This window comes from Eschrichtius robustus, unplaced genomic scaffold, assembly GCF_028021215.1.
Source record: "Eschrichtius robustus isolate mEscRob2 unplaced genomic scaffold, mEscRob2.pri scaffold_598, whole genome shotgun sequence".
NCBI lineage: Eukaryota > Metazoa > Chordata > Mammalia > Artiodactyla > Eschrichtiidae > Eschrichtius > Eschrichtius robustus.
Window position 1 is genome coordinate 74,032 of NW_027175472.1, and position 17,667 is coordinate 91,698.

The window sequence follows — 17,667 nt, forward strand, 5'->3', positions numbered from 1 at the left end:
TGGCCAGAAGGTCGGCCAGCAGCCCTGGGAGGAAGGTTGCTGCGATGGGGGCTCTGCTGCCATGGAAATGACTTCATTTCCTTCCACTCAAATAGCCTACTGACTGGGTTCCTGCTCTGTTGAGGAAAAGGGTCGTTGACTCTCCCCAGAAGGTGTTCAGTTCACATCCCAAAAGTCCCTCTCTTCAGGCCCTGGGGAGGTGTAGCAGCTCCTGAGGGCGCTCTTTCCTGAGGCTGGCTGACAGAAGTGGGCGGGGGGGGGTTTCCTGAGAGTTCCCGGGTGCTGGTTGAAGTCCCCAGAGAATGGTCATGCAGGTTGGGGAGTCAAGTAGGTGGAGAGAGAAGGTCGGAGGCAGAGGGCCCCTTCCTGAATCCAGAGCTCACAAGGTTCCCCCCCCCATTTCCAGAAACTCTCTCTTCCCCCACACCAGCCCACATGGCCCCGTACCGGGAGACCGGGAGCCCAGAGCACCTGTGGCCGCAGAGACACTGGCACGCAGCCCTCGGAGTGGGCGGGGCCGGCTGCAGGCAGATGGGGACGCGGTGTGCTCCCGGGAGGCCTCGGGCTGAAGGTGGCCCTCTGAGAGAAGCGGCCCAGCTTGGCCAGGAAGGTTAGAGGCGGGGGAGAGCAGCCTAGGGCGCCCCCTCGGAGCAGTGGGAGTGGGAAGAGGCGCAGGGGCGGAGGGAAGCCGCGACGGGAGGCGAGTGGGCTCTCAGCAGAGGCCAGCTTAGCCCGCGGGAGCTGCCTCTGAGCAGGGGGCGGGAGGGCAGTGCCGCCCCGGGGCTGCCGGGCTTCGCGGATCGCGGCTCTCCGCACACGGCTCGCAGGGCCCTGTGACTCTGTATCCCCTCCCTCACCCCGCCCCCCTCGCGAGGCCGCGCCGCTGGGTGGCCTGTGTGGACGGGCACAACCCCATCGCCCGCCCCTCTCACACCCGCCTCTGCCCACCTGCCTGGCCCTGCGCAGCTTGCGGCCCGGGGGCCTCGAAGGTCCCCGCGCTCTCAGCCAGCGGCCTCTGCTGTGTCTGCTGCTGCTGCTGCTGCTGCTGTGTCTGCTGCTGCGGCCGGGAACCCGCGTCCAGACCACGCCGGGCACCTCCAGCACCCCGAGTCCGCGGGAGCGCACGCGGGCCCTGAGGCGGGACTTCCCGCTTGTGGACGGGGGGGGCTGCAGTGTGTGCGGGCTGGTGGGGGCCGGTGGGGGCCTAGCCTGGCCCTGGGCAGGGGAGGAGGTCCGGAGCATGCACAGCTAGTGGGGAGGCTCCCTCACACCACCCCTGGACGTCCTCTCCATCATCTGTGGATGCCCTTCCCCTTCTCTGTCATCCCCTCCCTGGTGGGAACCCCTCAGCCCAGGCCTCAGCTGCTCCTAGTATAGTCTGTGTGACAGTGTGAGGTGGGGGACCCCCCGGCTGGCCCAGGCCAGGCAATGTGTCCTGCCTGATCCCAAGACCTAAGGAGCCCACCCATTTGCCTTGACCTCCCTCCAGCCACAACGACATGCCCCTGGTCCTGAGGCAGTTTTACCACAATGGGCTCCAGGATGTTAATCTGTGCAATTTCAGCCATGGCCAGACCAGCTTGGACAGGCTGAAAGACGGTCTCGTGGGTGCCCAGGTACCAAAGGGACACACAAGGTGCCACCGCGGCTGCTGGGGAATGTGGGGCAGTTTGGGGGCCTCAGAGACCACAGGTGAGTCGCACTGGAACTAAGTTACCATAGTGGCCTAGAAAGTGCCATGCCATGGATGCTGGGGGCTACAGGGGTCACAGCGAGCCAACCTGACGGGCATCCAAGTACCACAGAAAAAGCAACGCATTCCATGTGACTTCTGGGCACAGTGAGTGCTGTGCCAGCTGAGGAGGCTATGAGAAGCCCAAGGAGTTCCAAAGCCCAAACCAAGCCCTGGCCTTCCCTCAGTTCCGGTCAGCCTACGTCCCATGCCAGACCCACGAACGGGATGCTGTGCGCCTCACCCTGGAGCAAATTGACCTCATCCGCCTCATGTGTGCCTCCTATTCTGAGCTGGAGCTTGTGACCTCACTTAAAGGTAGACGGGGGACTTGCCTGGTAGTCCAGAGGTTAAGACTCTACGCTTCCACTGCAGGGGGCTCGGGTTTGATCCCCGGTGGGGGAACTAAGAGCCCTCATGCTGCGCGGCACGACCAAAAAAAAAAAAAAAAAAGGTAAACAGACTGGTGGTGGTAGGTGTTAGGGACTTCAGTAAGCTACCCCTGCCTCTGAAAATGATCATCTGACCTACCTGCCCCCAGCTCTCAACAATACCCGGAAGTTGGCTTGCCTCATTGGTGTGGAGGGCGGCCACTCACTGGACAGTAGCCTCTCCATCCTGCGTACCTTCTATGCGCTGGGTGTGCGCTACGTGACACTCGCCCACACCTGCAACACGCCCTGGTGAGCGCAGTGCAGATGGTAAGGGCCCAGTGAGGCAGGGATCTGCCCAAGATCACGCTGGGGCCCAAAGCAAGTTTACCCCTGGGATCCGGCCCTGAACCTGGGGTGGGGAGGGGAATGGAGGTTCGCAGAACAAGACTGAATCCCCAGAAGGGCCCTCCTACTGCCAGGCACAGCCCAGTTTGGGTCCCTCCTCTTGCACCAGGGAGTTGCAGGTGTAGACGGTTCGACAGAACCTCTTTCTAGGCTCTTGTAGCCAAGTCATGGCCACCAGTCAGACTGCCTCCTGGCCATCCTGCAGGGCACAGAGCTCAGCAAAGGGTATCCACCCCTTCTACAGCAATGTCAGTCGGCTGACCGGCTTGGGCGAGGTAAGGACCCGGGTTCCATACCCTGCCCCACATGAATGTACAGACCCGCCTGTTCCCTACAGATAAATGCACACAAGGTAAATGCAGCCTTGATGCCCTCTCCCCATCCTGTCCCTGCAGAAGGTGGTGGCAGAAATGAACCGCCTGGGCATGATGGTGGACTTGTCCCATGTCTCGATGCTGTGGCACGGCGAGCCCTAGAAGTGTCACCGGCACCTGTCATCTTCTCCCACTCAGCCGCCCGGGGTGTGTGCAAGAACACTCGGAATGATCCTGATGATATCCTGCAGCTTCTGGTGAGAGACTGCCCTGGCCCTCAAACCTAAAGCAAGAGGTTCAAACCGGGAGCCCTTGAACCTGAGCCTCTTCTCCCTCAATTTCCTCAAACCCCAGGTTAAATATCTTCTGCCCCCAAAACCCACGGTCCACAGCCCCTGAACTCTTGAGCCCTAGGTGGGGGTCTAGGTGGTAAGATACTCCACCAAACCCGGAAACCCAGGGCCAAGACACCACCCAGACCAGGGCTGCGGCTCCTCCATTCACACAAACCCAGAGAGGAGACGACTCTGACCTCAACACCTTCCTCACAGGGGCCGAGAGAGTGAACAGGCAGGTGGCTGTGCTGGGGGCCAAGCTGACTGTCCACCGGTCCGCCCCTGCAGAAGAAGAACGGTGGCATCGTGACGGTGCCCTTGTCCGTGCGGGTGCTGCAGTGCAACCCGTTAGCCAACGTGCCTACTGTGGCAGGTGAGCCTCACCCTGGGCTCTCTGAAAACTCTGATTTGGAGCTGAAGCTGGGTCCAAACTTGGGGAGGACTTCAGAAGAGCCCCAGTGGTTTGACCCACCTGTTGGCAATAGGTACAGCTCCCAAAAACCCAATAATGGACGGTACACAGCACCTTGGTGCCATGTGGAACTGGAGCCACGGAATCAAAACTGCGGTACTGATGGGTATCAGGGAGGCTGTCAGACACAGAGCCCGGGTGCTGCCCATCTGTGCCTCTGCAGGGGCTCCTAAAGCGCACTGCCCCTACCTCTGGCCAAGGGACTGGACAGCTCCTTAGGTCTCTGGGGTCTTCATCAGTTGTACTCCTGTTCCTCTCTCATCCTCCACACCCGGGGAAAGGAGCCCCCACAGGTTCTCAAGGAGACTGGGAGGCAGGGTGAATCGTGGGTGGGAAATGGCCCAAACAGGGGGCTCTGGGGTCCACTCCAAATCTGAAGTCCAGTCTAGAGCCAGCTGGGATCACTTCAGACCAAACCTCAGGGCCCTCGAGCTGGTACTCTCGGTGCCAGGCCACGAAGGAACTGGACTGTTTGGCCTACAGGCTGCAAAAAGGGGAATCAACAGAGGCCAGTCATCACCCCCACCCCTGCCCTGGAAGCCCCACACTGCTGACTTCCCATTCTTCAGATCACTTCGACCACATCAGGGCAGTCACTGGATGCAAGTTCATCGGGATTGGCGGAGATTGTGACGGGGCTGGCCGGTGAGTGCTTCCCCATGGCTTGTCTCAGGCTGGCTGGGCAGCAGTGCGGCTTTCACAGCCACCGTGCCCACCACACTGTGGTCCTCATGGCCTTGACCATAGCCTCAGGTGTGCTGGCCCAACTGGTATCTCCCCTCTCCCAGGGTCTGCTTCCTGGGCTCTCCTGTCTGTTTGGCCCTACTCTAGGTCATCATATTTGTCTACAACACCACACAGAGCTCATCTGCCCAGCATCTGCGCCCATCCAGTGCCAGCAGACCCCACGGCCTCTGAGCAGACTCTTAGCAAGGTCTGGGCTGGGCTGACCATCTTCTCTGCCTGCAGCTGGGTCTGTGCATGCAGGGGGGTCAACCCAGTTCTTAAAAAGCTTTTCTTCTCTTTATAAATGGAGGCAAAAATTGCATTCAGTGAAAGGCATAGATCTTAACAGTACAATTCAATGAGTTTTGACGAATAGTCGAGGCGCTTTTGGGGCCTTCCTTTGAAGGATGAAGAGCAGGAGTGAATCATTTACTCTCTCCAAGTCTCCATTTTCCATATCTGACCAGGGCTGGGGTTCAGTGGACCCTGGACACATAGGGCTCTGGTTCTGACTCAGGACCAGGGAACAGGTCTGAGGCCCAATAGCTGGCTGGCTGGCGGCCACACAGGTTCCCACAGGGGCTGGAGGACGTGTCCATATAGCCGGTACTGATAGAGGAGTTGCTGAGGCGTGGCTGGAGTGACGAAGAGCTCTGGGGTGTGCTTCGAGGAAACGTGCGGCGGGTCTTCAGACAGGTGGAACAGGCATGCTGGGCTGGGCAAAAGAGGAGCTCTGAGCAGGTGGTCTGAGCAGGTGTACGTGGGGGTGCTGTGAGAGGTGCTGCCCGCTGAGTGCCGCCTCCAGGTACGGGAGGAGAACGAGGGACAGAGTCCCTTGGAGGATGAGTTCCCAGATGAGCAGCTGGGCAGCTCTTGCCGCTCCGTCCTCCCACGTCTGCATCAGAGAGAGGATCTGGCTCCAGACCAGAAACTAACCAGAGCTGCGGTTCGTGGGAATCCCATTTTGTCACCTAAGTGGGCATTCTCAAAATCTTGCCCCCACATGGGCCCAGGCCTCACAGTTATTGCTGCCTTCCCAGTCCTCATTGTTTGGCTCTGGTGATCCAGTTAATCCTGCCAGATGTCACTTTGGCAGCCACAGATACCCCCCCAAAGTTTCCTTGCATGCGAGCACAAACATTTCCTATGTATTATTCTCTTCTGATAATTCCTTCAATGTATCCCTTCTGGCTTTGTGCAAAGCGATCCTTTGTTTTGTACACGGGGACCACATCTGGGAAAACATCGCCGCACCCTCATAAGTGACAGGGGGAGACCCGAACTGGCCAAGCCATGACAGGAGCTCGCCGCTGCTGAGCTCTACAGATCCCGCCCCTTCCACACAGTTCGCCAATTCCGCGGCGAGCTCATCTTTCTTGATGTTCTTCCCTTAGGAGACGTGTACAATGCAGCAGGATTCTCAACCCGTTCCCCGTGGTCACTTGTGCTAGATGGAGCTTTGCAGTGTTCTGTGCCGGCCGTGGGCCGCTGGTGGAACACTGTGTGACAACTGCCTGCACAGGACTTCAGGGTTAATGAAATGTCTGTCTTCCCAGCCTGACGCTGCTGAAAACCACGCTTCCCAGAGAAGGAGAGAGATCCAGCTGGTCCACACCTGCATACACATTTGTTGACATGTGCAGATGACAGCAGGCTCTAGCAGGACCCACATCAGCCTAAATTCAAGAACTCCGGTGCCAGCCCTTGACAGCAGCTGAAGGGGGGGTTTACAAGGGATGCAACCTCGAACCATACCCTAGGCTGAATCAGAGGTGCTGTTGGAAGAAATAGGCCGTTGTGTCACTTTCCCGAAGAGTTCGGCCACGAGAAAAGTCCCCCAGAGCCCAGCACTGTGGGAGAGGCCTCACCCACAGGGCAGGGCAAGTGTCCCAGGCAGGGTGCCCCGCGCCCGCCACCCCGCCAACGCAGCAGGAAGGTGCCCCCGCTACGCCCCAGACAACGGGAGCTCTCCCTTCCTGAATAATTGAGCTTCTCATCCAAAAGAGGTTCTCTTCCCACCCAAACATTAGAGCTTCTAAATATTTCAGGATCCCTGGGTTGTAGAGGGTCACTCGCCGTGCCCTTTGGATAAAGGAAGCCAACGTCAGCTGCTTCTGGGCTGGCCTTGAACAAAACCATCAAGATGGAAAATCTCTGCTCCTGCCCTTCCTCCCGTCACCCCCCCTCAAGCCTTTCCTGCTGCGTGCAATGACCCGGCTCTTTTGTGAGCAGGTGAAGAACACCCACGGTGCGTGCAGTTCTGTGGTCCCTGCAGAGATGAGGTGGGTGCGGGGGACCCTCAACCATGCTGGCCTCTGCTGCCGTCCCCAGGGCCCTTGATACGGGCTTCAGCACAGCACAGCCAGCCTCAGGAGGCCTGTGGGACCACTGGGGCCCCGGTGGCGATCCCCTGGATGTTCCTGGGAACGCTCCCACGGCTCCAAGGCGAGCTCTGCCAGCACCCAACTCCACCAAGCTGGCACTCCTTACCTTTTCCGGATTCCGTTCGCAGCTCCCTCCTCATACGCATTCTCAAAGCTTCCAAGAGGGGTGACCCCACTTCTCTGCTACAACTCCACCCTGAAGGCAGCCCCCGCCTGACAGCACCGCCCGCCCCCCCGGCAGGGCAGCCCTGAGTAGCTGCCCCTCCACGTGGACTGTCCGTTCCCAGGTCCCACGCCAGCCCGCCGAGGGGTGGAGCCTCCAGGAGAGCCACTGTCCGCTCGCACTGCCCCAGCATCACCACCGCCACTTGCCGCCACTCTGCACTTGCCTCCTGTGTGCTTCCCCACCCCGGTCCCCTGCGTGGGTCCCCCGCTGCGCGTACACAAGCCTGTGCAGAGACAGAGCACAGCCACCAAGTCTGAGCCTCGCCGCTGACGTCTGTGCTTGGAGAGGCTGGAGGAAGCTGCTCCCCAGTCGCCTTCACCGCAGGGTCCTGGTACCCAGTCTGCCTCCAGCAGGGAGGTGATGGGACCCCACGGAAGGATGCCCAGAAGCTCTCCCGGCCTGCGGGGTCTGGGGCTGTTCAGCTCTCTAATGCTGGGTCCTTCGGAGATAAAGTCTTCAGTCACCTGCCTGGGCACCCCATCCCCTCTGAAGATACAAACTAAACCTCCTCCAGGGTCTTGGCCTGGAGGGAGGAGCCGCCCAGGGTCAAAGCCCATCCCTCTCTCTTCCCACCTCTAGACCTGTGGGAAGGGCTCAGGCTAAACTCCCGGTGCCTCTTCTCTCAAACCCTCAAATGATAAGAGAAGAGATATGTCTGTCCACCTTGCAGGGTCCTTACTCCGCCTGCCAGTAGGTGACATGGTCCTGGAGGTGCTTCTTAACTGCCAGTCTCACTGTCTTAGCCTCAGAGTTACACACGCCCAGGAAGGACCCCGGGTACACGGCGTCCCGTTACTCCCAACTCTACTCCTGAGCGTCAGGGTTAGCTGACAGCAGGGGACAACCCATTTCAGGGATTTCTCATTTCCAAGGGCTCTTGAATGCAGAAAGAGCCCTAAGAGTCAAAGGAATTTGGCTCCAGTGGTGAAGTTACAAGTCATCTGGCAAACACTTACAGCTGGAGGGCCAACTAAGCACCCCCTTAAATCTCACCACACAAGACTCTGCTGATCCGGGCTGGCCGGTGTGGTTCTCCTAAGGTTGCTTGTGATATCGATCATCTTGCTGTACCTCCCAGTTAAAGATACAGCCTTAGGAAGATGGCTGGACCCAGACCATCAGGCAATCATATTTACCCATTGACCTACCCTCTTCCTCCCTCCTTCCTCCCTCACTTTGGAAGCTTTAGCGAAACATATTTCACTTCCCACTTTAAAATGAAATCATTAGCCTCTAAATAATGCACCTTGCATGGATAGGAGGGCAGGCAGTCTGCACACACACCTGTGCTGGTCGCTCTGCCCAGTGAAAGGGAGGAGCAGAGTATTCCCCAAGGGGCTTTCTCGGAGCTTCGGAGGCTGAAATTTGAGGGTTGACGGGGTGTACGCGTCAGGAAGTGAAAGAGAGAGACTCCAGCTGCGGGGGAGAAGGGGAGAGACTCTCAGTGGTCTTCCTAGGTAGTGAGCTGTCGGAGCGAGTGGCATTCCTCCCCACCTCGCCCATGAAACTGTAAACACAGCACATGTCTCTGTGTCCTTTTCCTAACAATGAATTATTTTTTAAAATATTTTAACTCTGTGTGTTGTTGTACAGGAGGGTCACTGAGGGATATATTTGAGACTAGGACCCCTAACTCCATGAATTAGTTAAAAAGTTAATATCTGATGCAAAGTTAATATCTGATGCAGCCAGGACGTTGCAAAGCCTCTTGGGACCCCAGGCACCCAGGATCGCTGTGCACGGAAGAGCCAGCTGCCCATTCGCTGCTCATCCCCCTGCAGGCTCCCCTGTCACTTGCTTACCTGGCCTCCTGTCTGTATGTTCCCTGTTGCAGCTCACGGTGCTTGACTAACTGAGCCCGAAGCATTCAGAGCCTCTTCTGCTGGGTGCTCAGAGCACTGATCCCAAGAGCTGCACCACCAAAACAGGATTCTAAGGGTCGACAAAATGGGAAATCTTGCAGTTTATCCTCTTTCTAAGGATCCACTGTACTTTTGGTTAGTAAAGCCTCTTAGGTAACCTTTAAGAAAGACACCTGGGTTTTTTTCCAAACTCACTCAACTTTTCCCATAATGAAATTTTTATTAATATCCTGCAGACTTGTGCTTCACAAAAACACTCAGGAAGTCTTTTCCAGAAGCGTATAGGTCGTGTCTGCAACAGTAGTTCTCGTGCAAATGCAGCAGTGAACTTTGCATGACTGTTTCAAGGATGTTTAATGAAAGCCAAGGGCATGATTCCTAAAATGCAATTCAGTGAAGATAATTATAAATAAACTAATACGGTTCAAGTAACTGGCCTTCTGGTAGACCAGTGAGAGGCATCTGCCTCAGAATGCCTACAGGGGTGGATGGGGCGGGGGACCTTGGATGGTCACTCCTAGAGGGCACTCCTCTCCCAGACTTTGTAAGTACTAAACAGCCCACAATTCGAGGTTAGACTCTCAGAGGGAAATCAAAAGCACTGTTATCTTGCTTTAATAATTGAGGATAGGATCTATATGCTTTGGAGAGGAGAAAAGCAAATGGCAGAGATGCCATCCAAGTAGGAAACTTGGTGAGCTAATCAGTATTCTCCCCTGAATGGAAGTCTCTATCCTCCTCCAGGACTGAGGCAGGGACGGACTTGCCTGAGGTCATATAGTGAGTTGGTAAGAGGAGAAAGTCACATCCAGTTCCCTGACTCTGTTCAGTGATTACTCACCCTACCAACAACCCAAAGACCTCAGCTCTTCTTGACTATCTTGAACTGAGTTGTGGGCTTGTAAGGTGCCCAGAAGTTTTGTATGGTTTTGTGTTATTTCTAGTAAGTAGCTGGAAGTCTGAGACCACGGTTGATGCACAACCAGAGGAAAGGGAAGGAAAAGAGGAAAAAGTAGATGAAGTGCGTCCTCCTGAACTCTTGCTATTTTGGTTTCAAACTTCACTTCTCCGTACTCTAACCATGAAAATACCGATGGTCATGGTGATGGCAGTGGCTGTGCTTTACTGAGCACCCACTCTGTACTATGTCCCGTCTTAAGCAGGCTCTCTTGACTCTCATGCTGGTTCTGTCTCATTTTTCTGACTTTTAAACCTTGGAATGTCCCACCCACTCCTCTTCTCCGTCCTCACTCACTCCCTTGATGATCTCATGCAGCCCCAAGATTGTTAATGAACTACACACTGATGAGCGTATCCCAGCCCCGGCCTCTCCCGGGGCCCCGGATGCTCACACGCCTCTGTCTACCCATCACCTCCACTTGGGTATCCAAGAGACTACTGCTGCTTAATGCGCCTGAAGCCAAATTCTTGGTTCCTGCACCCCACAACCAAAGGGTTCTCCTTTCACCCACTTCTCCGTTTCAATATGTGACAACTCCAGGTTACCCATCGTTCAGGACAAAATCTTTTTTTTTATTGCAAAAGTGTTGTTTCTTTTTTCTTAAATTTTTATTGGAGTAGAGTTGATTTACAATGTTGTGTTAGTTTCAGGCTTACAGCAAAGTGAATCAGTTATACAGATACGTATATCTGCTCTTTCTTAGACTCTTTTCCCGTACAGCCCATTATAGAGTATTGAGTAGAGTTCCCTGTGCTATACAGTATGTACAGTGTGTATGTGTCAATCCCAATCTCAGGACAAAATCTCGAGGTGTCTCTTTGTGTCTCACTATTCACCCAACCCACCCCTCATACTAGCTCATCCTACAGGTTCTACCTACAGAATATTTCCAGATTCTGACGGTCACTTATCACCACGACCACTGCTGAAATCCAAGCTCTCTTCCTCTCTCACCTGGAGATGCAGTCACCTCCGACCTGGTCTTTTGGCTTCTCCACTTACAGTGTTGTTGTTGTTTTTATTGGAGTATAATTGCTTTACAATGGTGTGTTAGTTTCTGCTGTACAATGAAGTGAATCAGCTATAGGTATACATATATCCCCTCCCTCTTGGACCTCCCTCCTCCCCCCCATCCCACCCTTCTAGGTGGTCACAGAGCACCGAGCTTACAGTCTTAAAAGCTACTTTCCACTGAACAACCAGAGTGGTCTTTCTAAAATATACATCAGGTCATTTCTCTGCTCAAGGCCACCAGTTGTTTCCCATCTCACTTAGAGTAACCCTGCCAGGCTGTATGATCCAACCAGCCCCTGCGTGCACACACACACACACACACACACCCTCTCTGCCCTCTTCTCCTTGACCCCCACTTTCCCATCCCTCCAGCCACACAGAGCTTCTTCATGCTCCTTGAACTTGCCAAGCACTCTCCCACTCCAGCACCTTTGAACTAGCTCTTTGCCGTACCTGGACATCTATATGGCACCTCATTTTCTTCCAGGTTCTGTTTAAGTATCATCTTATCAAAGATGCCTTCCTTGACTGTCCTTTAAGAAAAGTCACCCCCACACGCATACACTGTCTCCCCTACCCCTCAGCCCGGTCTTTATTTTTCTTCTAAGTATCATAACCACCTGACACAGATGTCATTGCCGTTTTCCATCTTCCCATGTTAGACTATTAACATCCGAAGAGGAGGGACTGTTCTGTTTACTGCTTGATTTCCAGCACCTAGAATACGCCAGAGTATGGGTTTATATGTTTATATTATTTGTTAAATCAATGAGTGCAGGTACCGTGATCCAATTTTACAGATGAAGAAACAGAGACTCTTAGAAGCTGATTACCTGCCAAAGACCAGTAAGCGGTAAGTTCAACCAGTACGTTCATCAGACACTGGAGTCTTTGCCTTGGTGTCCAGTCCCCTGTGGTGCCACCACGTCCATCACATTCACAACAATAAGGCATCTCCTTCTCCCGACCTCTCTTCTGCTGCTTCCGGGAAACAAACTGCTCTCGGGAGGTGTGGTGGGGAAATGCACAAACCAGCAACAGGCAGAGAGAAGTACAGGGTGTGTGCGGTTTTACTGGTGCCACACACCCGGCCTCTTCTGTCTCTTGTAATCGAGTTGCTGAGATGTGTACGGCTGGCCCAGATTCCAGGGCACCTACTCCACAGGAAAAGCGGGGCTTCCAAAGGAGGCTGGAGATGCCCACAGCCACTTTGCTGAGCCTCATCACACGCACTGCTCAGGCTTCTGGGTTAATCATGAGATGTGGAAAAGAGCAGGAAATCTACCTCCGTAACTGCAGCTCAGCTGGGTTCCTTAGGACATTTCCCAGCAGGCAGAGTGATCCCCGCTTTGCCAGTACTGCAGGCCCATCATTAAGCCCAAGATCCGCCATCCCCTCCTGGGAACAGAGTGCCTGACTCGCCCTCCCACCAAGACCTGCCGGGGGAGCCAGTGGACGCCCCTGACCCAGAGCTGCCAACAGATGCCGCCGCCCACCTGGCTGCCACAGGATGGGGCCGGGAGGGACAGGGCAGCTGGCCCCAGTCCGGCTTCCCGCTCCCCCTCCCCCGCCCCTCCCCCCCAGCGCTGACTCCCCCCAGCTCTTGTCAAACAGAACCAGCTCTGCTACTTACCAACTGTATCACCTTGGGCACGTTATTTAATCCAAGCCTCGGTTTCTGTGTGTAAAGTGGGGGTCAAGATCACGCTTACCTCCTAGGGTGGCCGTGAGACTGACTGAGATGAGGTCTACATTGCAGCCAGCACAGTGCTTGACCCGTAATGGAGCTGGGTAGGTGGTAGCTGTCATCAACACAGACTCAGAGGGCTGGCAGGGGTATCAGAAACCTTTCAGCCAGTGGGAGGCACTGCCAACTACACCCCTGGTAGGCAGGGAGAGCTGGACCAGTTGCCAGCCAGCCCATCCCTCAGTCTCTGGGGCAACTGCAGGGGTTCCTACCAGCCCCTCCCTCCTTCCTGCATCTGATTCCGATGCCATCAGCAGTCAGTGAGCCCAGAGGGACTCTCCAAAGCTCCCCTGGGTTTCCAGTTTCTAATTTCTACCATGATAACCTACCGTGGGTCCAGAGAAAGGCAAACTCTTGGCCACCTGAGGGACAGGGAGGCAAGATACCCAGTCTCGCTGTGGCTGATGGTAGAAAGCACGATGGCAACTCAGGTTTCTAAGCTTCCAAAGACAGTGGGGCCAGGCATGTGCCTACCAGCTTGGCTGAGTCTATTGCTACATCTTGGGGAACTGTGTTAGCCGCCTGGCATCTTGTTGGTGACATGACCTGGCTCACAGTGAGAGTGCTAACACACAGAAATCAGCAGATGTTGCCAGTCAAGGTGCCTCCCTTACCCCTACCCTCAAGAGCTGGTGAACGTTTATCAGCCCACCACCCAGCAAGACTGTTCTCGCTCCCCACCCCTGCCTTGGTTGCTTGTAACTATTCCCCTCACACTACACACCCATCTCAAGTGTTCCTGAAATAAACCGCCAGAGACAGGTGATGAGAAGCCACTGGGGACGCGGGCAGGGGGGCTGACCCCCTGAGCCAGCATTAAGGCTCCGCCTCCCTCCTTTCACTGTGCTCCTTCTCGGAAGAAAGTTCACCAGCAGGTATTTGGATGCAAAGACTCATCACCAAGATCTTTGCACCAGTGCTCCGAGGTGCATGTGGAGCAAAGAGGCAACCAGAAAAATGACTCAGAGCCCCGGAACTCTGACCTCTAGGGGACCACCTAGGGTCACAGAGACTTGTGGACTCCGCCCAGACCCCATGGAGAGCCTTGTGAGGAAGAGCTTGTGGGGCCGGTGGAAAAGGAGGGCTATCCAGTGTCAGCCAGCATCAGCGAGCTCAGCACAGACCTCAGCTTCTCTGGGGTCACGTCTGCATCGCCCCTTGAGGAAGCTGAAAGGAATCCAGGGCAGCAGCCTTGAGGCTGAGGGAGACAGAGCATCTCTGCCCCCATGCCCTTCACCAAATGGACACTGGCCGTTCTGTTCCATCAGGAGCATCGCTGAGCAGCAGCAGCTTCTCCAAGGACCCGGGGGCCCCGGATACTGGGAGTGGCACCGCGGGACCCCCGATGGGCATCCCCCTCCCTCCCCCTCTCTCCCCCACGGAACCCCTTTCCTCCGCAGCAGTAGGTTTCTCCCTGAACTTTACCCTTAAGGGAATCTGGTGCATTCTCTCCTACAATATTTATGACCCACATCAATTTTTCATTCATCCCATCACTCAGCTTCTCAGGCGAGTTTGGAAACTTTCCCTCTGAGTTCTCCTTCTGCTGAGGGTGAGATGGGGACCGGAGTAAAGCCCCAGGGACCTGCTGCACCATCCGCCCCGCCATCCTCCTGCCCGGAGAGCCAGTGTCTGCCACGTTAACTGCCAGCCCCTCCGCCCCTCTTTCTAAGCCGCTCACAATCTGATTACACCTCAACGTCCAACCTTACACCCCACCTCTGCGGCCCCTGCCCCCCCCCCCACCTTCTCACTGTGATCTGCAAACACAAAGCTTCCCCTCCCTCTCTGGGTGGGGAAAGGGGTTCCTATTGCTTCTGACCCTGTCCTTCCTTTGGTGCATCTGGCCCTGCCTCATCCTCCAAGCCCAGACTAATTCCACATCTTCCCCCAAGCCACATTTCCCCTCATCTAACCCCCATACCATCTCCTTGCTCATCCCTGTTTCACTTCAGCCAGTAATTAATGACTCAGTATTTAGCTGTTCTTTAACTATTCTCTCTGGCTGAAATGTAAGCTCCCTAAAGACAGAGTCTGCACTTTCACACTTCTGTGGCCTGGTTCCCATGGGGCTTACGGTATATAGCACCAGCTACGTAGCAGGTGCTTCATAAATAACTAGATACAGAAATAAATAGCAAAGAATAAAATAACATAATAAAATGATAAATAATAATATAATTATAAATAAACGATTTAATACATAACTTGGTGGAAATCATTTGGACTTTTCTCTAATTTCTACCATGGGTCTTGGTAGAAGACCCATGGTAGAAATTATTATAATTGGGTCTTGTTTTTATCTGGTCTAATCTCAGATGTAATGATGATAATACAGAGATGTTCTTATCTCTGAGAAATACGATAGTATGTTAATTATATTAATAATAATAACGATTGCTCCAATTTATTGAGCCCTTACTCTGTGCTGGAAGCAGCAAAGTGTTTTGCAGGCACTATCTAGCTGACCTTTCAGGTAAGTGTTGTTATAACCCCCATTTCACAGGTGAAACACAGAGAGGTTGTGACTTGTCCAAGGACACACAGCTAATACGCGTTAGAGCAAATGCTCAACAGCTGTAGCTCAGACCAGGGCCCATGCTTAAACGTCGCCTCGTTCCTGCCACAGCTAGTATCCCTGCATCCCTACATCCCTGCGCACAGTCTCCAGGAGGGCAGCCTGAGGTGTGGACAATGCAGTAGCCACCAAAGGCCGGTGCAACCAGCCCAGCAAAAGAGGAGAACCTTCAGGTAAATATGGGGAATGAGCATAAACACTTATATCTGCTCCCGCCTGAAATACCAGAAATGTTATGTAAAGGAATAACAAAAGGGTCGCTCCCCAAAGACAGGGAGAGGAGGGGAAGCCACAGCATCAACACGACACAACAACGAAGACCCAACACGGCCAAAATTAAATAAATAAAATAAATTTAAAAAAAATTATATCAGAAACGAAAGTACTTCTATTTAGAGACAGATTCAGCAGTAAGGATACTGACAGCAACAGAGAAAAAACAAAAGAAAAAACACATTAAAAATTAGAGAGTACAAAACAATGAGAAAGACACAGCCCAGGTTCATTTAATACAGGGACAACTAGTCCTTAATACCTTACCTGTCTAGTAGAAATCACTACAATGCAACTTATTTTTACTGTGTATAATGTCACTCTAATTTATCTAGAAAGGATTAAATTGTGTTCAGCATTTTCTTTTTAAGAAGCATGAACTCGTTAAATTTAAAAGTTTTTTAGTTAAAATGTTTATAACATAGAATCCTAAAATAGTTTTCTCCTGATAGTCTGCCTTCCTCTATATGTACAAGCAGTCATATGTGATGATCTGACTGGACCTGTTTAGAAAGAAAAGGCAACTTTGCCCAAGAAGCTACTTTGCATGAACCTGAGATGAGGTGGAAGAAGGAAAATCACTGGACTGACTGAAGCAGAGTGATGATTAGGGATCAATGAAAATAGAACAGTAAACTGAGGGCCATGAATCCTGGCACAGCAAACAGGAGTAAATGAAAGTTTTCAGGAAAATAGTTATGTGGGATGCATATGCAGTCAACTAACCTTTGACCATGGTGCCCAAAACACAAAATGGGGAAAGGATAGTCTATTCAATAACTGGTGTTAGGAAAATTGATACCCACATGCGAAAGAATACCATAGACAAAAATTAACTTGAAATGGATTAAGGACTTAAATGTAAGACCTGAAACCATAAAACTTCTAGAAGAAAACATAGGTGGTAAGCTATTTGACATAGGTCTTCGCCATATCTTTCTGGATTTGACACCAAAAGCACAAGCAATAAAAGTAAAAATAAACAAGTAGAACTACATCAAACTAAAAAGTTTCTGCACAGCAAAGGAAACAACAAACAAAATGAAAAGGCAACCTATAGAATGTGAGAAAACATTTGCAAACTACCTATCAGATAAGGGATTAATATCCAAAGCATGCAAAGAACTCATATGCCTCAATAGCAAAATAAAAAAAAAAAAAATCCAATTAAAAAGTGGGCAGAGGACCTGAATAGACAGTTCCCCAAAGAAGACATACAAATGACCAACGGATATATGAAAAGGTGCTCAACATCACTAATCATCAGGGAAATGCAAGTCAAAACCACAATGAGATATGACCTCACTACCTATTATAATGTTTATTATGAAAAAAGACAAGAGATAACAAATCTTGGTGAGGATATGAATAAAGGGAACCCTTGTACATTGTTGGTGAGAATGTGAATTGGTGCAGTCACTATGGAAAACAGTATGGCAGTTACTCAAAAAGTTAAACATAGAACTACCGAATGATCCGGCAATCCCACTTCTGGATACATATCCAAAGGAAATGAAATCAGTATCCCAAAGAGATATCTGCATTCCCATGTTCATTGCAGCATTATTGACAATAGCCAAGATAAGGAAACCTGTGTCCATCAATGAACGAAGAAAGAATATGTGGTATATATATTCAATGGAATATTATTTAGCTATAAAAAAGAAGGAAATCCTGTCATTTGTGACAACATGAATGAACTCGGAGGGCATTATGTTAAATGGAAAAAGTCAGACTGAGAAAGACAAATGCTACATGGTATCACTTACATGTGCAATCTTAAAAAAAAAAAAAAAAAAATTGAACTAATAGAAACAGAATAGAAGGGTCCTTGCCAGGGTCTGGGAGATGAGGCAATCAGGAAAACGTTGGTCAAACGTACAAACTTTCAGTTTTAAGAAGAATATGAATAAGTTCTGAGGATCCAATGTACAACATGGTTACAGTAGTTAATAATACTGTCTTGTATACTTGAAATTTGCTGAAATAGACTTTAAGCATTCTCACCACCAAAAAAAAAAAAAAAAAAAACAAGGGTATGGGGGTAGAGGGGAACCATGTGAGGTGATGAAAATGTTAATTAACTTCATCAGGACAAGTATTTCCCAATGTCTAGGTGTATCAAATCAGTTTGTACACTTTAAATATATACAATTTTATTTGTCAATTATACCTCAAGAAAGCTGGGAAAACAAGAACTAAATAAATATTTAGTAAATGAAAAAAAGTTATGAGGTAGGTGTTTAGGAAATATTAATTAGGAA

At 52.1% G+C, this 17,667-nt stretch overlaps 1 protein-coding gene and 1 long non-coding RNA gene across 8 annotated transcripts in view; one reads left to right on the plus strand and one right to left on the minus strand.

Annotated features, from left to right (window-relative positions):
* The window catches only part of LOC137757989 (uncharacterized), a 52,405-nt gene that overhangs the window by 18,060 nt on the left and 16,678 nt on the right, over positions 1–17,667 (minus strand). For 3 of the 7 annotated variants that reach the window (XR_011072664.1, XR_011072661.1, XR_011072665.1), the window contains exons 2-4: positions 8,771–8,900; positions 8,253–8,384; positions 3,822–6,133 (exon numbers count right to left, since the gene is read on the minus strand). This is a non-coding gene — a long non-coding RNA (uncharacterized lncRNA). Of the gene's footprint in view, positions 1–3,357; positions 3,443–3,821; positions 6,134–8,214; positions 8,385–8,770; positions 8,901–17,667 lie in introns of all 7 variants that reach the window. The other 4 variants (XR_011072663.1, XR_011072660.1, XR_011072662.1 and 1 more) reach the window with 3 other exon arrangements.
* LOC137757987 (uncharacterized) lies at positions 436–2,038 on the plus strand. Its single transcript, XM_068534399.1, has 3 exons — positions 436–610; positions 828–1,176; positions 1,921–2,038. The coding sequence occupies exons 1-3, from the start codon at positions 436–438 to the stop codon at positions 2,036–2,038; spliced, it is 642 nt and encodes a 213-aa protein (XP_068390500.1).

Bases quoted from the DNA above. Each gene is read 5' to 3' on its own strand.
- LOC137757987 (XM_068534399.1), top strand. From the start codon at position 436: ATGGCCCCGTACCGGGAGACCGGGAGCCCAGAGCACCTGTGGCCGCAG. The intron at 611-827 runs GTTAGAGGCGGG...CACGGCTCGCAG, and splicing joins GGCCCAGCTTGGCCAGGAAG to GGCCCTGTGACTCTGTATCC. The intron at 1,177-1,920 runs GTGCGGGCTGGT...GCCTTCCCTCAG, and splicing joins GACGGGGGGGGCTGCAGTGT to TTCCGGTCAGCCTACGTCCC.